General features: G+C 39.8%; 1 protein-coding gene across 5 annotated transcripts in view; it reads left to right on the forward strand.

Annotated features, from left to right (window-relative positions):
• The window catches only part of LOC136863908 (hypoxia-inducible factor 1-alpha), a 579,725-nt gene that overhangs the window by 328,915 nt on the left and 228,316 nt on the right, over window positions 1-22,494 (forward strand). For all 5 annotated transcript variants that reach the window (XM_067140321.2, XM_067140322.2, XM_067140325.2 and 2 more), the window contains one exon: window positions 3,465-3,571. In XM_067140321.2, the coding sequence (XP_066996422.2) occupies window positions 3,465-3,571 (107 nt within the window). The remainder of the gene's footprint in view (window positions 1-3,464; window positions 3,572-22,494) is intronic.

Raw genomic sequence — 22,494 nt, forward strand, 5'->3', positions numbered from 1 at the left:
CGCGTGAGAACTTTCCTTGTGTTATAAAAGTAAACATACTCTTTTGGGCAGGCTGGGTGGGTCCCTGGCATTTGCAAAGAACACATATCTCTTCCAAAAGGATTTTAAGGTACAATTCATATATATTTCTTCGCGAAGTTGTGTGTTGTATACTGGAGTGCCTAGGGTAGGGTGCTACCCCTCTATTTACTCACCAGTATGTAAAAATAATTAACACAGAGACCAGTACAAGGTATAGACCAAGTGCAGATCTTCCACTTGGTTAGTACAAGCATACTGACGGTGTGTGCACAGGCTAACACTATATAGCTTGCTTATGGTCCCTGTTACAGCAGTGTTGCCGCTTGTACTTCTCATTCACTGCTTACAAACTGAAGACTGGCCATTGAAACAATAGGGCTATGGCTAGATGGGCGTTCATAAATGTAACAATTTTTACAGAAATGAACACAAAGTTTTATTCTGTTCACCCCAACTAGACTGTACATGAAATAATGCAGTTATCTGTGCATTTAATGACAAGTTTCAGAACGCATCATCCTCACAATGTATTTTAAATAAAGTTGCTACTATTGCAGGGCCTCAGTGGAGACCATTATGCATTTTCAAAGATTTTTTTGAAAAACCGTGGCAGAATTAAAAAAGAAATGACAGAGAAAATGGTGGATACATCCAGTTACTGGTGATCAATCTGGTCATCCATACATTATGTTACTTAATGTATGTGTAACTGCTAAAAGTTGTGTCTTTCAACTGGCAGATTATGGCCGTGATCCATTTGTTTGTGTTGTAACCTTAAGGAGGGCTTTGTACTTCAGTACAGCGTGATAACTTCCGTAATGTCTAACCACGTCATATTGCACGCCACTATGTACATATTTATTGCGTTTTAATAGACAAAAACCAAGTGAGTTGGCCATGCAGTTAGAGGTGCGCACTGTGAAGCTTTCATTTGGCCGATAGTGGCTTTGAACCCCACTGTCAGCAGCCCTGAAGATGGTTTTCTGTGGTTTTCCGTCCTCACACCAGGTAAATGCTGGGGCTGTACCTTAATTAAGGCCATGGCGACTTCCTTCCCACTTGTAGCCCTTTCCTATCCCATTGTTACCACAAGACCTATCTGTGTCGGTGTGACGTAAAACCAGTTGTAATTAACAGACAAATGTTACATTTTAAAACTGACCATCTATCTGTAGCCTTCATATTTTCACGACTGCATATGTTGCAAAAAGTTAAATGGATAACACATTGATGACTGAAAACTTTAACATAATCAAGCAAATTTTTATTATTACCCATATTGCTGTTTCAAAATGAAGGGCGGTAAAATTATACAAGGGAATAAATTACGTGGGTAAATACAGTATTCATCCAACTGCTGGTTTAATATTACCCCTGCCACATTCTTCGCCTCAATTGCTCCACTCCAATGTAGCACATATCTGTTCCTAATTTTTTATTATTTTTTAGGCTTTACTGTAGTATACCTATTTATAGACATATAAACAATCAAAGACTGACAGACTTCAGAAAATTGAAAGGAGGATTGGAAGAACCTGTATCAACAAAAAATATCAGAAAGATGGACAGTGGCGGTTAATACCTAACAAAGTCGTGTACAAAGAGCTAGAACCCATTACAGATACTATGCGTAAGAGGAGACTGGGATTCTTTGGACATATCATGAGGATGCAGGACTCGAGACTTCTGAAACAACTAGTACAACACAATCTCGTCTCAAAAAATACCACAACAGGATGTAAATGGATCAGAGAAGTAAGAGAGGATCTGAAGGAAATAGGCCTTACAACAGAAGACACCAAAAATAAGATAAAATTGAATACAAAACTCAAGAATACAAACCTCCGCTTTACCCTTACACAAAACAAACCAACAACACGCACATTTTCAACTGAGGAAAGGGCACGAAGATCGGAGCGTCTGAAGAAGTACTGGGAGGACCGCAAAGCCCGAACAATCCCTTCAAAGAGACCTGAACGACGGACTGACTAAAGTGATCCTATGTGGTCATAAAAGAAGAAGAAGAAGAAGAAGAAGAAGAAGAAGAAGAAGAAGAAGACATATTTTAAACAGCCCTTGTAATTATTAATCAAAATTTTTATGTAAGCTTTGTCTTTTTGGCAGCCTCTAAATGGGGGAAGCAGAAAGAAATGCATTTCTAACACACCTGGTGTTTACTTCCTTTCATTTCCTTATTTAGTCTCTCTCAAACTCCGCTTCCAAATTTTCTTCTCCTGTTTAAAAACGCCAATTCTTTTGCCTTTCCTGTTGATGTTAGGACGTTTATTGTTGTAATCTTGGTCTCATTTTCTGGTCACCCACTCCTTACAGTTTCCTCATTACACCAGGAATTGTGTATTGCTTGTGGCTGACACCCTTGCATTTTCCAAGGACTCATGACACTTTCTACCATTTTTAAGGCTGTTAATACTACTGGGGTCGACCTCCTAAAAGGGATTTTAGAGCTACTGGTAATAGTTAATTGGGCCACTCGTAACATGGAGTACAGATGCCTCTCGCACTTGCCTCTAGCCTGATAGAACAGATAATGCTTGATAGTTTCCAGCATCATTTCCTGCCACTGAATGGGATCGTCACCTCGTTTAAGGGAACTTATCTGCTTGAAGCCGTTAATTCTCTTACGGGGTCAGGTTATATTCTGTCACTCAATACTTGACGTTGAGATGCTGGCTGTATGGTCTGAGTGATTAACTAACTGTAAGACGTGTCTGGCCATAGGCACACCCAAAAAACTGAAAGTAATACTTGAAGGAGGTGTATTATGTAAGCTGAGAATGAAGTTGTTTGCCATTGCTTAGCTTGTTGAACCTAAAAATGCTATTGCACCACCACTGAACTTTCACACCATCTATAGGCACTGAGCTTGTCTTGAGTGCCATTACTCGTACCATGCACCACTCGAATTATATCAGCGGAGACCCTGTAGTTGCAACCATTAATTTTGTAATGATTTCCTTTGTTGGAGATCTTTGATTTTTCCAATTTTCTTGTTCTCAGTATGGCTTTCATATTACATAATTTGTAAAAAGACATCAGTTCACAGGGCATGAATGACCACAAGGATCCTGAAGTTTTACAATTTAGGTGATGATACCCAAAAATGTTAACATTATTGTACTGAAAAGAAACACTAGATGATTTATCATTTAGGAGTACAGTAGTATAAGTGATGATTTGGTATTGTCACCAAATCTTTTAAAATGTCCACTAATTTTTTCCAAAGTCGTATGCTGAATTCCAAGCTTTATTTTTGACACAGCTTTCCCTAATATAAATATTTTGGTATAATTTACTTTGTGTCCATTTCTGCCAAATCCCTGAGATTTTGTACTGTTATGCTGCATAATTATTTAGTGAGTTATAGTCCATAAGAATGGGGAGAATCCTCCATATAATACATTTTACATTTAACCTTGTTTCAGAATTGGAGAGTTTCTTGGTTATCAACCAGAGGATTTGATTGGCAAATCTGTCTTTGAGTATCATCATGCAATGGATCGAGACGCAGTAGACAAAGGCTTCAAGAGCTGTAAGTTAATTTTATTTCTTTTTTAAATAGCAGTGTTGTTATACAGATCTCGTGGAGTTCATTTTTAAAATTTAGTGATTTGATTTGGAATGAAGATAGTGATGTTTTGAGGTACGGAGAAGGACGTGCATTTGCTAAACATTATCGATGATGGAAAGTAACCGATAGTACATTATAGAATTTGTTCTTCTCTGTTCGGGCTATCTAATCTTTCCACTAACACAAGGTTGTGCCGTGTGAATGGAAATGTACTAATGTGGTGCCATACCAGGACTACAGAGGTGATACTGGAAATTATAGGCCGGTGTCTTATCAGTAAACAGTGCGGTGAAATTCTTACGAGAAAACAACCTTCTTGATAACAGTCGGTATGGTTTTCTCCCTGGATATTCTTGCACAGTGTTGTTAACAAAAGTCATTGATTAGTTGCAGTTGTACTTGGATCAACATGTTACTTTTCAAGTAGCCTCTCTCACTCTGGATTAGGCAAAAGCTTTTGATCAGGTCTTCATGTGTGGTATTTGTTGAAACAACTGCAGTTTAACATTAGGTAATTAGCTTATTGACATGGATGAGGTCATATTCTGCAGGGCAAACACAAGTGGTGTTATACAGAGAAGCTTGATCACAGCCCATAAAGGTAACTTCTGGTGTAATACAGAGCATGGACCTCTTCTCTTCACCATGATGTGCTTGATCTTCCTGACTGTGTTACCTTGTCAATGGCCCAGAATGCAAATTACACCATACTTCATAGGCGTGTTCAAAATAGAGATGATGTTACTGCAGATTCTGAAGGAGTCTGGTCGTGATCATTTTCCAGTTTAGTGTTCATCAGCTGAAATGACTAAACGTTAAACATTTAATGTGGTAAATGAAGAACTTCCTTACGTACACTTTTAGACACAAAGATTGATCAGCCTAAAGGATATTAAAGATATGTGATACTGTTAAAATCGTTAGCAGTTAGAACAGTACTGGGCGAGTTGGCCGTGCAGTTAGGGCACGCGGCTGTGAGCTTGCATCCAGGAGATAGTGGCTTTGAATCCCACTGTCAGCAGCCCTGAAGACTGTTTTCAGTGGTTTCCCATTGTCACACCAGGCAAATGCTGGGGCTGTACCTGCATTAAGGCCATGGCCGCTTCCTTCCAACTCCTAGGTCTTTCACATCCCATAGTCGCCATAAGACCTATCTGTGTTGACACGACGTAAAGCCACTGGTTATTTTAACCATGTTTGTTAATCCTGTCTGCATTGACTTATATTCAATTTCTGTAGAACACTTTCCCGTCTTGTCAGTACTTTACATATTTCATTATACTTAATTACCATACATGTTTCAAGAGCTAACTACTCTCTTCTTCAGGGATGCCAAAACATCAAAATTAAATCTTTGGACTTGATAGACTTGTACAGATATTGTTATCAACAGAACAATTATATATAAATCTTAAAATGGTTAAAATATTTCTTTGTGTTTCAACTTTTACTTACTTACTATGTCATTTCTTACAAACTTTAAAATATAAAATTTCAAATCATAAAATGAATAAAACATATTAAATTAGTCACTGTATGCCAAAATTTAAAATCTGCTCTGTTCTTGGAACTTATGTCCTTATTTACATCTAAAGAAGAATTAAAAATGTTTCTTTGTGTCTAAATTTACATTTACTTTGTCATTTAGTAAGACATTTTAAAATAGAATAATGTTCAATTCATAAAATAAATAACACCTCGTAAGTCACTATATGTTGAATTTAAATTATTTTCTGCTCTCTCTTCTTGAAATTTCTCCTTTCCTTAATTCTGCTATATTTCTGAGACCTTTCACATAAATCAGAAATTTCTCCTCTTAATCCCGTCCGACCATGCTAGCCATTTTAACCGTCAAATTCTTCAGTTTCAGCTGGTTGCCAAAATTATCCACAAATTAAAATAACATTCCACTCGTCTGAATCAAACAAACATGTTCAGTTGACAGCAAGCAAAGAGCAATTTCTTACAAACCGCTGAAGAAGAGAGTAGTTAGCTCTCGAAACATGTATGGTTATTAAGTATAATCAAATATGTACAAAGTATTGACAAGGCGGGAAAGTGTTCTATAGTAAAGCCACTAGCAAAAAAAAAAAAAAGGTTAGAACAGTCATTAAACAGTGAAGATCTCCAGATAATATAGAGCAAGAAGCTTTCATGAAGAATGATTAAGGGTGTGATTTTTTTTTTTTTTTTTTTTTTTTTTTTGTATTAATGACGTATGCAAGATTTGCATAGAAAATCATCATTTCTTTGTAAAACGTCTTAACTTGTGCAATATATTTCTGCACATTAACGTGAAATTAACAGCAATTCATGAAACTACTTCATAATAATATTTTCAATGAAAAATGAGTTTTATGGATTATACACTTGAAATATTACCTTCTTTTAAATAGAAATGGAATTCTTTGTGTGTAGAAATGCATCAACTTTTCCTCATATTTCATTGGGATTCACTCTCAGATATTCTTGTTGCCTAAGTAATAGCAGACAACAAATGCTCAAAAGTAGGTTCCAGCAAGTGCAACAGAAACTATTGCAAAACCCACGTACTTTCAGAAGAATGACCTTGCAGATAAATGGTTCAGAACTACTGCAGATCTTTTCTACCTTCCTTTTCTTCTTGCAGCATGGTTGACAACTGTCTGGTAGAGAAAGTTAAAGGCGTCTCAGAACTAGATGGTGTTCTAAAACAGGGCGCTTCAAGAGGGTATCAAGCACTTAAAAGTTTGTAAAGGAACCAGCAGAAAAAAAGTGATGGTGACTGCGTGAACATTATTCTGACAGGCATGCTTGAAGATCACCATAATTTATCTTCAAAGTCTCTGCATTGCATGTAATGAAAACCATTTCTTCAAGTTCTTTATTGATTTTGATATTTACATTAAAGTGAATAATTTCCACGTATTCAATTAGATTATTTAGTTAGAATTGGTTTTAAGTGAACATGTGTTGGCTCTTTGAGCCATCGTCAGCACTCGAAGACAAATAATTTGATGTAATCAGTCAGATTGAAATACTATACAAAGATAATGTTTTGCTAAGGTATACATATTAGATTGTACAGTACAGTCTCTGTGTAACTATATTGGTATTATAAATTTACTCATTTGGAACAAATATTTCATGTTCCCTATGGGAATCAACATCTTTATCATGTGATGAAGGTGACAATTAAAAATATTGTGTGTTAAAATTTTGTGGCTCCATCCACTGGAAGATCTTCCATTTGAAGAATGTAGTAGTGCTGTGCTAATAGTGGTCATGTATATTATCTCTTGTAGGTGTAATACGGGACTTGAAAAGACATGTAGTAATTATTCAACATCGACATTTACTTCAATCACACCTAAGAATGAAGAGAAACAGTTATGAAAATGTAAGTTTTACAATCTATAATGGGGTAGGGTATGAACTAAATGTCTGCTCATCTCGTGGATTGATGGAGCATCGTTATTAGTAAAATGTGTGTGTGTGTACATAGGCACAGCACTACACTTACTTGGCAACTTCTGTAGTTTTTAGTGGTAAATGTCTGCAGTGAAAGAGCATTTTCTATATAGAAAGAAATTTTATCTGATCGTAGGGTATCTTTATGCCTTTGCTGGCAGGACCTAGTGTTTACAGTGCACTACATCTCGCCAGCAAAGACCTACATAAAAGCTCATATAGGAATACAGCAAAACAGTGATGGCAAATTAACTGCCTGATAGTATTGTGTAAACATAATATACTCAGCCAGGTACATTGCTGTGACTTTGCTTGCAGCTTGATTCTACATATTGCCATCTAGTCTTTACAGCACAAACTATTAGAAGTCAGCTGTTCTCGCCTTGTTCCACGCTCATGCCGATAGCTCAAGGAGCGGGCACTCTCATTGGCTGCCTATGACCTAAGTGATAACTCTAATTTATCACGTTGTGACTCAACTAGATCGAAATCTGGAACAGATGAATACTGTGTAGCAGCACGTGCACATTTTTCAGCTCATGTCATATGCAATACTGAACAAAATACTGAAGTAAGCATTGTATGTGTCACTAATACTGATAGTATTGCCAGAATTGATGTTCCAGTATAAACATATTTAAATCTTCTTCAGTATTCTCCTTCATTCCATCATTCTGCTCTATATAAAATCAATATTGATGTCAGAATTTGCTGATACTGATGATGTTACTGACTGTATAGGGTCTGTTTTAGGGGAAAATAGTCACCTTGAGCAATCAGATATACAATGACTTAGCAAATGTCATGGGATAGTCACCTAATAGCGTGTGGGGCCTCCTCTGGCCCTGCGAACTGCAGTGAGACACCGTGGAAGTGAGTGGACAAGTTCCTGGTAGTCCTCTGGATGCAGCTGACACCAAATCGTTTGCAGAGCGACCGCCAATTCTGGTCTGTTCGTGGGTGTAGGATCCATGGCACGGAGCCTGCGTTCCAGGACATCCCAGATATGCTCGATAGGGTTCATATCGGGGCTTCTGGGTGGCCATGGTAGTCGTTGGTCCTCCGCTGCATGTTCCGGAACCATTCCCGAGCAATACGGCGGCACGTTATCATCTTGAAACACCGCAGAACCGTCTGGGCGCTGGAGGCCAAAAATGGGTGGAGATGGTGTCCGAGCAGCTCAACATACCACGTACCATTCAAAGTCTCTTCCAGAACAACTAGGGGGTCCATTCCATACCAGGAAAATGCACCCCAGACCATAAGAGAGACACCAGCGCCCTGGACCACACCTTTGAGGCAGGCGGGATCCATCGCTTCATGTGGTCTGTGCCATACATGGTGCCTCCCATCGGCATGGTGCAGTTGAAATCGTGATTCGTCCGACCATATCACGTTACGCCATTGTTCCAGTGCCCATCCCTGGTGACTGGTGACAAATGCGCGTCGTTGTGCCCAATGACGTTGAGTTAACAATGGCACCCGTGTGCGGCGCTGGCTCCCATACCCCCATAGAACACATGTTCCTACGGATTGTCTACTGGGAGACGTGTCTAGCACGGCCTGTGTTGAATTGAGCCGTGATTTGTTGCACGGTTGCCCATCTGTCACTATTGACAATCCGTCTCAGATGTTGCCAGTCACGGTCATCGAGGGTGGCTGGACGGCCGGTCGTTCGTCTGTTGTGGACGGTGAGACCCGCATTCAACCATTCACGATACACCCTCGACATGGTTGATCGTGTGAAGCCGAATTCCCGCACCACTTCCAAAATCGCACTTCCCATCCGTCGGGCACCGACAAACATACCCCGTTCGACGGTGTCAGCTCACGACGACGTTCCATGTTACACCTGTCACATGCACAGTCACTGCTCTCAAGGTCTCCTATACAACTGCCGCTGGCACAGGGGGCGTTCGGTGCGCAGACAACACACGTACGCATCAGTGCTCCACTATCCCATGACATTTGCTCAGTCAGTGTACATCCTACTAGTTCAGTAAGCATTGGTGACATCTGAAAGGAGGATTGTATAGCTACTTGAATAAATAATAAGTTAATCTGGGAAGGGCAGCTGAAAGAGAAAGTGATGGATTCAGCTAGAGGGAAGAATATTCCGGACATGATGCTAGTGAAACCAGATGAGCTCTATAGAGTAATTGAAGTAATGGACAGTGTTCCAGGGTATTTGTAGAACGCAGAGAGGTAAAAGAAGGTGTGGGCTTGAATGGGTCTAACTACAGCATCAAGAATTGAATTAAAACTTTAACAAAGGTTATATTTCTTCAGAATTTCAAAAATTAACAAATAACAACATGGCAGGTACAATTACCAAACTTCAAACAAGACTTGGAGAAATCCAAGATTCAGAACATTAACAATTTTGAGCTTCAAGCCCCTAGTTTTACAATTTCTGAGCTACCAGCTGAAGTTTACAATTCAAAATGAGGAATAATTTAGTCAAGGGCAGAAATCCCCTAATTCAAGAGCACTTGCTCCCTAAATTACAATGTCAAGCCTTCCAGAGGCACCTTCACTAACACAAAACCTTGAAAAGAGCTTACAGGCTCTCAGTTTCTTCCAGCCTACTCAAGGCAACATTACATGAAAATTTGACAATCTCTGACCTCTCAAGGCACTATTTACAAATTGAAATATTTTTACACAGGGGTATCTAGTACCCAACCTACTGGGCCTTTGCGAAAAAAAAACAAAAAAAAAACAGGTTAAATAAACGGCCCGAACACAAGCTGAATGGAGGCGAACACTGCTCTCCAGCTAATGAAATATAAAATCCTACAGGGCTCTCGGTCGATGAAACAGGGGCTACTCCCAAACTACTGAGGTGGCTAGCATGGAAATCACTTTAACACATTACAGGAAGAAAACAGTTAGGTACGAAAACATAGTCACCTCAAACCAAGATGAAGGGGAGCTCGAGAGGGTAACTCACTCTCTATCCCCGATTTACAGTTAAAACTTTATGAAATTTTTACATTAGCCAGAAGAAGATTTACATTTTAGAAAAGTTTGTTACACCATTAAAGATTCGAACATTCCCCTCGGATAAAGCTGTGGAGGTAGCTACAGAAAAGAGAATTTATGTGGCCATTACCTTGTAGATGTTCTGCCTTAACACACACACTTAGAAAGACGGCGATCAATTGACAAGGTGCCCAGAAATGCCGCAGTTTATATATCCTCAGGGAAGGTTAAAGAGAAATCAGGATTAATCTGGACACACCCTCTCAAATTTTATTGGTTAATTCAAAGAGAACAAGAAATGCGGGATTTGTTGAAAATTAACTACAAAAATTTATGATTGGCCAGATTCAAAACTGGTGGAAAGAAAGGGAAGTGTTGCCAACCCAAAAATAAATGAACATAGATTAAGTTATGGAAAACCTAGGAATACGAAACTTCTTTAAGTCATAAGTTCTTCCACCTTGCACCAGAGTGCATGGTTAAAAAATGTTTTTTGTAGTGTCATCTGTGAAAAAATGTCCAAACTTCTTGATGTATAGCAAAACAAAACAAGGAGAATTTCAAACAGTTTAGGAAACTTCACAATAACACAATTACCGGGCGAGTTGGCCGTACGGTTAGGAGCGCGCAGCTGTGAGCTCGCATCCGGGAGATAGTGGGTTCGAACCCCTCTTTCCGTGGTTTCCCATTTTCTCACCAGGCAAATGCTGGGGCTGTACCTTAATTAAGGCCACGGCCGCTTCCTACCCATTCCTAGGCCGTTACTGTCCCATCGTCGCCATAAGACCTATTTGTGTCGGTGCGACGTAAAGCAACTAGAAAAAAAAAAAAACCACCCACAATTACTTAATATTCAGTGGTGACATCTTCTGATTAAATTTCCAACTTCATATAGTATCAGTTTCACCTTTTGATCGATAGAGGAGTTTATTAAGGCGCTGATTTTGATTAGGCTGTTTACGTCGCACCGACACTGATAGGTCTTATGGCGACGATGGGGTAGGAAAGGGCTTGGAGAAGGAAGCGTCCGTGGCCTTAAATAAGGTACAGCCGCAGTATTTGCCTGGTGTGAAAATGGTAAACCACGGAAAACCATCTTCCGGGCTACAGGCAATGGTGTTTGAAACCACAATCTCCCAAATTCAAGCTGATAGCTACGTGACCCAAACCACGCGGTCACTTGCTCGGTTGAAGTCTTCCTTTAACTCTCCTAAACGTAGTAAAGCAGCCTATTTCTGTCCAGTCTTCCGAAACGACATAGCTTATCAAAGATTGAAGGGGAACATGGACGTAGGCGGAGAAAATTATCCTGGGTGTAACCACGATACGGCAGTTGTACGGGAAACACAAAATAGTGAAAATACTCTGCTAGAAGAAGATTTGAATAAACGCGGTAACATAATCGACGAGTTCAGCGATCGTGGAGGAAGAGGAGAAAAAGTCCATAACACATGTTTTAAGTTACTAAGTACGCCACGTCTCTATGATGTAGACCTATATGAAGAGTTTTACTAATGCGAATTCAGTCTGCATGATACGAAAAAATTTCCTCCGGAAGAGAAACTTCACTAAGGATTGTCGTTCAGTTGTGGAGGCACCGAGCGAGTTAGCCGTGCGGTTAGGGGCGCGCAGCTGTGAGGTTGCATCAAGAGATAGTGGGTTCAAACCCCACTCTCGGCAGCCCTGAAGGTGGTTTTCCGAGGTTTCACATTTTTAAACCAGGCGATACTGGGGCTATACCTTAGTTAAGGCCACACAGCCGCTTCTCTCCCACTCTTAGCCCTTTCCTATCACATCGTCGCTATGAGACCTATCTGTGTCGGTGCGACGTAAAGCAATTCTAAAAAAAAAAATAAAAAAAAAATTGTAACAGTTACACATAGAATATGTTTAAATGACGAATTTCCAGGAGATTGTTGAATATAATGGGAGTCTTAGAAGTGGATTTAATGCAGAGGGGACACAATATAATTTCGAAAGATTTCACCCTCTAGAATCTTGTACGGACAGTCCAACACACTATAAAGGACGATAAGGCCGTAATGGTGTGTCGTAAACTGGAACAAGATAGTCTGGACCTGCTGGTTATCGCTCTGGGAAGTAGATACTTGGCCAGACCAAGAATTTACTGTCAGCTTCTTTATGTAAAGCCGCAGATGTTTTATGACTTTTATAACTAGGATGGTGAAGTTAAGAGGGGCATTAAAGTCTGCCGAAAATATCGTCCTAAATTTAGTTCCACACAGACAGTCTGGGCCATGAAATGTGTTCTTTGAACAAACAGAGATATTTATATTAAAATATTGCTAGATTTATATTGGAAGTTTTTGCATAACAAACGTCTTTAGTGCCCATGAATTAAACTGTAATATAGTGAAATGTCGTTTAACCTTAGGATGACTAAACAAAAATACGTTCCATATTCTTTACGCAAGGACCAATAGGGAAGTAACTGCCGTCAGTGCGGAGCCCTTCACATTCATTTTCACGTTTAGGCAAATGAGGTTAGTTTGCATAAATTCCGCGTGCCCCTGTCATTAGATTTACTGGTTTGTCAAGCACCCATTGTAGGCCATCATTCCGGAACTGTAGTGCCTCTTTAAGACAATAATAAAAGCCACGTTATTATTATTATTTTGCAGCTACTGGAAGTGTAGAAAATGTCCGCCCTGTCTGCCATGGATTCTGCGTTTTCTTAATCCCTTCATGCAAAACTGTGCTGACCATCCCACATAAGCAACCTAGCAATATTCGAGCCGTGTTAACATATACCAAGTTTCGGAAGTACGAACAGTAGGAGTTGATTGCATTCGTCTTTCAAATAATGTTTTCACAGAAGCCCCTACACTTGAGAATAATGTATAATAATGAAATGGCGTCGTGATGAGGATGAAATAATGACGAAGACGACACATACACCCAGCCCCCTTTCCAGCGAAATTAACCAATGATGGTTACATTTCCCGACCCTGCCGGGAATCGAACTCGGGCCCCTATGACCAAAGGCCAGCACCCTAACCATTTAGTTATGAAGGCGGACAATGTATAAAAAGTGAGAGGATTTAAACAGTCACAGTAAAACCGCGAATAATTTTAACGGAAACTAGATTGTGTGGCTGAAACAAAAATGTAACCTGCCTACAGTATAAAACTGATCATAAAACTACAGTGTCAATATCAAACTGCTGCTTCTTCAAGGTGTTGGGCTGAAGAGAAGTTAACATAAAAGTATAACTAAATTTATTCATTATATCCACTCACATTAATGTCCTCATTTTTCAAAACAATAATTTAGCTTTAAGGTTTGAACCCGTGCTTCAGTACATAGACACAACTAGAGGACTTTTCTTTTACGATTGGCTTTACGTCGCGCTGACACAGATTGGTCTTATGGCGACGACGGGAAAGGAAAGGCCCAGGATTGGGAAGGAAGCGGCCGTGTCCTTAATCAAGGTACAGCATTTGCCTGATGTGAAAATGGAAACCACCGAAAACCATCTTCAGAGCTGCCGAAGTGCGGTTCGAATGCAAGCTCATAGCTGGGCGCCCCTAACCGCATGGCCAACTCGCTCGGTACTAGAGGATACATGTTGGGAGAAATGACTGAAGGAAATTTACTGAAACTATCCCTACAATATGAGCCCACTGTGGACATCCGATGAGCAGAGACGGAATGGACCCCATGGCCTGATACTCTGTTTCCTTCTGAGTAAGTTGTCTGTGAATAGCGTAATAATTTCACTCATAACAAATAGGCCATGGCCGCTTTCTTCTCTATACTAGCCGCAGTGAATTGCTAATACACTAGTACGGACTATGTACCAACACGCTCTTAGTACTGTACATGGGAATGTTGACCACGGTGTTCCAAGCTCATGACGTTGTTCAACAACAGATCCCTTTGATTCTTTGCTAGTGCTCGTTAAAGTTTATAAAGTACATTTTAACTAATACCTGATAATAATAATGTTATTTGCTTTACGTCCCTCTAACTACTCTTTTACAGTTTTCGGAGACGCCGAGGTGCCGGAATTTTGTCCCGCAGGAGTTCTTTTCGTGCCAGTAAATCTACCGACACGAGTCTGACGTATTTACTAATACCTGAAAACTAGCTGTTGATACATGAGAAATCTATTTGCTCCTGCTGGATGAAACTAATGTATTGATGTATTGTGTTGGAAGCGAACAGTGAATTGCGGGATTATCTGTGTGGGTAGAATAATATCTTCTTCCTGAACTACAGTATTGATTACATTCGGTGGTTTCTTGGATGTTTAGGTGCTCATATCCTCCTAAGGTTACATCATATTTTTGTTAGAATATCGACTTACCGACTGGTACGTATGGTTTGAAGTGAAGATGAATCTGTAAAAACACGTTTTACAAGTAGCAAACTATAACTTCAACATTGTGTTACGTGATTACATGTAATTGCTATTGATGTCCGCTAAGTTGGGGAGTGGTGCCGGAATTGTGTGGAATTGCATCATTATATTAAAATTGCAGTTCGAGCCTATTTTAGAAGAACTGAGTGTAAGCAGTTGCAGGAGCGGTATGCAGCAATGGAAATACAGAACATTATTTCGGATGCCACGTATCATTGGACGGGCATTGAAGACGGCTCAGTTGTTAATGAGTTACGAATGTAATGACTACCCATAAGGCAAGCATAACAACAACAACAACAACAACAACAACACGTCTCTATTCAAAAGGCCGCAACTGAGCACGGTAGGACGACACCCTTCTGAGATAAGAGGTTCAAACTCCGATTCTGAGAGCAGATATTCTGCGTGTGGTTCGCGCCCTCTCCCCTCGAATTTTCCGTTAGCCCCTTCAGGAAACGGTGAGTTAGTACATAGAAGTCCCGAGTGACCTATCCCAAGAGTGAACCCAAGAAATTACAGACAGCCTGCCTCAGTGGCGCAGTCGATTAATCGTTGTCACTCTGTTTGAAAGATAGTGCGTCAGAACCTGACTGATATTGGTGACATTTGAGGGTGTTTTAAATGTGGCAACTTCATCTTGTTATCATCCAGCACGTTTAAGAACTTCCACGGGACGAGGTTCCGACACTTCTACGTCTCTTATAATGTATAGCGATTGTAAGGACATTATAATAATAATAATAATAATAATTATTATTATTATTATTATTAATAATAATAATAATAATAATAATAATAATGTGTCTGGCTCCATGGCTAAATGATTAGCGTGCTGATCTTTGGTCCAAGGGGTCCCGGGTTCGATTCCCGGCCGGGCTGGGAATGTTAACCTTCATTGGTTAATTCCGATGATTCGGGGGCTGGGTATGTGTGCCGTCTTAAGCATTACAATTTATCATAGGTAGGGCCCCGTTCTCACAGACGCACAGTGTGTAATTTCAGGAATCTAGCCGGCCAAAAATCGTATCTCGAAAACTAATGAACCGATTTACACGAAATTTAGTATGGAACTGCTATTATTGGAGATAATTAAGTGTGTGGTCAATCAAGCACAAAGAACAAATTACTGCGCCAGAAATAGAATTAATAATCTTTGTAATTTTAATCATTTTTCGTTATAGCTTTAGGAAATTAAATAGATGTTAATAGTGGGACATGCTGTTTAGAATGTTTAAAAACAGATATAGGAATACATGTACTTAGTTATTAGATGCAGTAACATCAGAATCGCTAACTTCACTGTCATTATCTCCTTCGGCAGAACCAGATACAGGGGACTCAGACAGTAAGTTGAGCACTTCTCGTGAAAGCGGAATCAACTTCCTCCTCCCTGATTTCCTTAATCTGGTAATGTAAGGGTCCGATGATATAAGCAGCCTATGGAAAAGGTCAGTACTTGTGTCTTTTCTGGAAGGTTTACTGTTATCTTTATTCCTGGTCTCCCGGGCTTCCACGGAGAGTTGTCCAATAGGTATAATACGGTGCCTAATTACCTCATCTCCATGGACCAAGAGTTTGTGCAAAGTTACAGGCATGTAGTACGATTTGTATATTTTTAAGTACAATTGTATAGTTTCCTTTAGTAGGCCTACATTCCAAATGTCACTTTATCAATGGCATACCCACACGAAAGAGTTTCTAAGATGACACGTAGATGGTTCGTTAAATTTAGATCTACTCCAATAATATCCGCAGAAGTGGAAGCCTCTCTGAAGAATATTCTAGCGGTTTCCATCATTGGTATTGCCAGCACTTTGCTTCGGATATCAACCAATAGACCTGTTTCCTCCCTGAACCGAACCTGTATATTCTTCTTTCTTCAACCAGTTTCTTCTCCTCGGCATCTCTTATTTGCTACTTTCTTACGTCAAGTGTGCACGCTATATGTAAAAGGCTTTCGAAACTTCGAATCCATGCATGAAGTGGTCATAACCCAAACTTAAGTGGACTCTTTCAGTCACTTCAGGAATATTATTCATCCCTTTGGGGGACGCGCCACATATCTAGCACCTTTATAAGACTGATAAGAAGACAATGCACTGCAGACTTTTCCTTCCACCACAGTGAAATGTAGCTCCTGTTCAACCGCCCTGTGAACCGCTGGCAGCTCACTTCTGTAGTGAAGTCATCTACAGTATTTATGCATTGCGTGTGTATTTTAGGCTTTAAATCAGTGCGTAATTGTATTGTGTTGAATGAGAGTTATGCGATAAGCCTACGTGTACGATTTCTTTCTTTAATATTAATACTGTGATCTTTTATAGTCATCTGCAGTATTTATTTATTGCGTCTTTCTTCTAGCTTTTATTGTCTGGATACATTTATTAAATGCAATTAAATACATCCCCCGTTCCTCGAGCCCATAAAATTATTTGTCTATTTTCTCCCTCAATTTGCCTTATATTTCAGTGCTGAGGTTTCTTATGTGCCGTAGTTTTCGTCTGATTCTGTACAAACCAAAAGTGGCCCCTGTAAACCCCGCGGACCCTTTAGTTCATAAAAATAATTTGTAGCGTAGTTTCTTCAGCTTTTTTTCTTGAAGTTAAATACCGAATTTCACAAATTTATGTGCTGCCGTTTTCCCGCCGTTTTATATGGCAACCCTGTTGTCATAAGAGCAATACTGTTTTCTTAACATGGAATGAGCTATAGTAGTGGCAGGCTCATCCTGACATTGCTGTGATGCACGTCCTTCTGCAAGGCTGATTCTCCGGTCGAACCAACTTTTATTGTACAGCAATTTGTCCCTTTTTCTACTATATTTTGTCCAGCGTGATCGAATTTTAGCACACAAAATATTGACAAACTTCCTTATTGACTTGGATATATCCTCGGAACAATCCTCAAAGCATACATGTTCAATTACAACATTCGCAATATCTTCGTTTCGCTTATATTCCCTGCTGTTCCTCAACAGCTCGAAAATCGACCTCCGGGTTACAGAGTATATACATGGCTTCTGAAAACAAAATTAATTACTCTCATGGTCGCGCCTGGTCGCAGCAAAAAGTCAGAGTTTTCTATTCATTAAAGTATAGATAACTCCTCCAAATATTTTCATTGCGGAAATCAAAGGCAATCCATTTTCAAAGTCAGCTCAAATTTATATAATTAGATAGCTCTTGGACACCCTGTACCTGAATTTTAAGTGCATATTCCGGACTAAAATATAGTAACTTTCAGAAAATGCTACATACTATATAAAATACATACAATCATTTAACGCAATCACATTGCAAACTAAAGAAATATTTAGTTCTGACGTCCTTACTGAGCCCTCACATAATAATAACTGCGCGCTCGCCTCGCCAGAATATGATGCCCTACCGGAGGAGAGCCACTTTAGGCCTTCGGTGAGATTAGACAATCAGACAGCGCGACTTTTCAATACTTAATTACTGTACCCAAGATTCTTATAAACACGACTCACAGAAAATGCGCACCGAAGACAAGGGTTGAAAATCTTATTTTTGGCCGGCTGGATGCTATAAATTACCCACTGTGAGACGCGCAGGTCGCCTATCGTGCATCAACTCGAAAGACTGCATCAGACCTCTTCGGAGATCACACGCCAATATTATTGTTGTTATCATTATTATTATTGTTGTTGTTCCGGGGTTACCCGTGGAGCAGTAAGAGGTTAATAATAATAATAATAATAATAATAATAATAATAATAATAATAATAATATTTACTTTACGTCCCACTAACTACTTTTACGGTTTTCGGAGATGCCGAGGTGCCGGAATTTAGTCCCGCAGGAGTTCTTTTACATGCCAGTAAATCTACCGACACGAGGCTGACGTATTTGAGCACCTTCAAATACCACCGGTCTGAGCCAGGATCGAACCTGCCAAGTTGGGGTCAGAAGGCCAGCGCCTCAACCGTCTGAGCCACTCAACCCAGTAGAAAGAGGTTAAAGGAGGTGCCGGGGTGAATGGGTCTATCTACAATATCAAAATTAAATTAAAACTTGAACTGAAGGTTCAAAAAAGAAAAAGCTCAACAAATAACAACATGTCAGGTACAAAAGCAATATTGAAACAAGACTAGAAAAATCTAAGATAAGTGAATTTTACAGATTCTGGGCTTCAAGCCCCTAGTTTTACAATTCCAGAGATACCGGATCCAGTTTACAAAACTTTAATTAAAAACAATGAATTATTTAGTCAGGGGCAGAAATCCCCTCATTCAAGAGCACTTGCTCCCAAAATACAATATCTAGCCTTCCAGAGGCACTCGTTAAACTTACAAAAACTTTGAAAAAGAGCAAACAGGCTCTCAGTTTCTTACTGCCCACTCAAGGCAACATTACATCAAAATTTACAATCTCTGGCCTCTCAGTCACCATTTACAAATTGAACTTGCTTTTACAGGGGTATTTAATACCCAACCTACTGGGCCTTCATGGAAAAAGAACAGGTAAGATAACTGGCCCAAACACAAAATTAATGGAGGCGCACACTGCGCTCCAAGATAATGAAAACTTAAAAACCTATAGGGCTCTAGGCCGATGAAGCAGGGGCTATTCCCAAACTACTGAGGTGGCTCGCATAGAAATTACATACTGTAATCCATTACAAAAAGGTTGCAAAATCGCAGACACCTCAGACCAAGATGAAGGGGAGCTCGAGAGGGTAACTCACTCTCTATCCCCGATTTACAGTTAAAGACTTAATGAAGTTTTATATTAGCCGAACTAAAATTTACATTTTAGAAAAGTATGTTACATGGTTAAAGATTCGGACCTTCACCTCGCAATAATTTGCGGATACAGCAAGAAAGATGGAATTGTATGGCCATTACCTTGTAGATGTTCTGGCTGCCGACGAAAGAGGCGCCCCGCCCCCTGCCTTAACACGCACACTTAGAAAGACGACGATCAGTTGGCAATGAAACATTAAAAGCCGCAATTTATATACCCTCAGGGAAGGTTCGAGATCATTCAAGACCTATCAGGCCACACCCTCTTAATTTTTATTGGCAGATTCAAAGTGAACAAGAAATGCGGGATTGGTTGAAAATTAATTACAAAATTTCGTGATTGGCTAGATTCAAAACTGGCGGAAAGAAAAGGAAGTATTGCCAACTCAAAAATAAATGAACATAGATCAGGTATGGAAAACGTAGGAATATGAAACTTCTTTAAGTTATATGTTCTTCCACCTTGAACCAGAGTGCATGATCATAGTTTTTAGTAGTGTCATCTGTGGAAAAATGTCCAAACTTTTTGATGAATGGCAAACAAAACAAGGTGAAATTCAATCAATTTAGGAAACTACACAGTAACAAAATATTTCACTAGTGACATCTTCTATTTAAAGTTCTAATTTCATGTTGTATCAGTTTCCACTTTTGACTTTTGTTCGATAGAGGAGTTTCTTAAGGCGCTGATTCTGAATGCGCGGGGTAGAGGTGTACCTCCCGGTACAGACCTCCCCCCCCCCCCAAGTCCTTCCTAGGGTGACACAGAAGAATGTTTGAGAAAACCTTTTCATTTGAAAAAATTATCAGTCTTTTACTGACGTAGATTTGTAGAAAAATTTGTAAAGCCGGATTTAAGATGTCATTATTATTATTATTATTATTATTATTATTATTATTATTATGACAGCGAATGTGATGTGAAAGTCCGCATTTCCAATATTTAATGTACTGAAGATGTGTGTGAAATAGAATCAAGGCATAGCAAAGCCGCTGCAGTGAGCTCGCAGTTGCGGTCAGTGGTACCGATACTCTGTAAGAAGGAAGTCAGTTCTCAGACGAAATTATATTTACATCGGTCTGTTTTCAGGTCTTTCGTTTGTAAGATAGAAGTCACATATATGAATGTAGCGAGAATATTTGCTGGTACAGGCGGGTGGGGACAATGACAGGAGGGAACTCGAAGTGAGGAGGTAAAGGCTTCGGTGGTGGGGTCATATGGGGCGAATGAAGGGTATGTTATCCATATTAGGAGAATAATGAACTAGAGCATGGAGGGCGAGAACATCAGAAGAGAGACCAAGGTGACGATGGTTGGACTACTTTCGACGATTATATGTAAGAGGTGTGGAACTAAACGAGACTGCAAAGCTAACTGCAAAAAGAGGATTGTGGAGGCGCATAGTTAATTCACAGTGGGTTGAAGACTGAACGCTGAAAGGCATAATAAGCTGCGATCATCAATTTTGACCGCGCTTCGCTTGCAGTGACTATCCCTCTGTTCTCAAGCCTCGTTTCTGTAGCACCCCAGGTACTTGCAGGGTGATGGGGTTATTATCGATACTTACGAAGTTATACACTGAGTGATCCAGAAGTTAATTTACTGGATACAGCTCCAACACTTTTAATTATTAATCAAAATAAACTTTTCTAACTACTTTTAAAGGACATTCGGTGTATTTCGATGACCGTCTTGTATGCTTTGTGGTAAAAGCCCTTTGTTGACATTCTGCATCAACATTTCATCTCCTAATTCAAACTTCAAACCAGTAGGATCCGTAGATTTCTTTGAATAATAATAATAATAATAATAATAATAATAATAATAATAATAATAATAATAATAATAATAATAATAATAATAATAATACGAGAGTCGAGTCATAAATCATGCCAACTATTTTTTTTCTCGCGAATAGGAGACAACATGAAAAATCTAAGATATGCATTTGGATATATAGGGCATGTACTTATGCATAGTGCCTGACGACAAATTTTGACTTCAGGAGATTCTCGTAGGAAAGTGACAGAACACACGCAATTGGTAAACATTGTTTTATTATGGTATAGACAGCAAATACACAAGACTACGTACAAAGGACAGGTCTCCACTGGTTACAGACCTTCGAAATGATCACCCAAGGTTGGCGTGCATTTCTGCCGCGGAGAACTGCTATTTTAATGTACGATCGTTGCTCCTGCTTGTTGTCTTCCATTTTGTGACGCTCTCACTGAACTTGGGGGCATGCTTAGACCCACACTGTTGTTTACATACACCATCTAGTGGCATCATACGCAAGTACATACCGTACGCTTCCAAATGCATATCTTAGATTTTCCGTGTTGTCTCCTGTTCGCGAGAAAAACAATAGTTGCCATGACTTATGACTCTACCTACGTAATAATAATAATAATAATAATAATAATAATAATAATAATAATAATAATGAAAGAAGGTAGAACTGGCTGAGTCAGCAAAGAGGATGCATCTGGATGTGCTAGGAGTGATATTCGGGTAAGGGGAGATAACGAGGAAGAGATTGGAGATTATAAAGTGTACTTGACGGGTGTTAGAAAAGGAAGGGCAGAGTCTGGTGTAGGGCTCTTTATCAGGAATACCATTGCACGCAACATAGTTTCTGTTAGGCACGTAAATGAGCGAATGCTGTGGGTAGATTTGTCAGTTGGAGGAATTAGGACAAGAATTGTGTCCGTGTATTCACCATGTGAGGGTGCAGATGAGGATGAAGTTGACAAGTTTTATGAAGCATTGAGTGACATCGTGGTCAGGGTCAACAGCAAGGATACCGAGCTCGATAGCTGCAGTCGCTTAAGTGCGGCCAGTATCCAGTATTCGGGAGATAGTGGGTTCGAACCCCACTGTCGGCAGCCCTGAAGATGGTTTTCCGTGGTTTCCCATTTTCACACCAGGCAAATGCTGGGGCTGTACCTTAATTAAGGCTACGGCCGCTTCCTTCCCACTCCTAGCCCTTCCCTGTCCCATCGTCGCCATAAGACCTATCTGTGTCGGTGCGACGTAAAGCAACTAGCAACAGCAAGGATAGAATAGTGCTAATGGGCGATTTCAATGCAAGAGTTGGGAATAGAACTGAAGGATACGAAAGGGTGATTGGTAAATGTAGGAAAGATATGGAAGCTATTGGGAATGGGAAGCGTTTGCTGGACTTTTGTGCTAGTATGGGTTTAGCTGTTACGAGTACATTCTTCAAGCATAAGGCTATTCACCGCTACACATGGGAGGCTAGGGGTACCAGATCCATAATAGACTATATCTT

This window comes from Anabrus simplex, chromosome 2 (assembly GCF_040414725.1).
Source record: "Anabrus simplex isolate iqAnaSimp1 chromosome 2, ASM4041472v1, whole genome shotgun sequence".
Taxonomy (NCBI): Eukaryota; Metazoa; Arthropoda; class Insecta; order Orthoptera; family Tettigoniidae; genus Anabrus; species Anabrus simplex.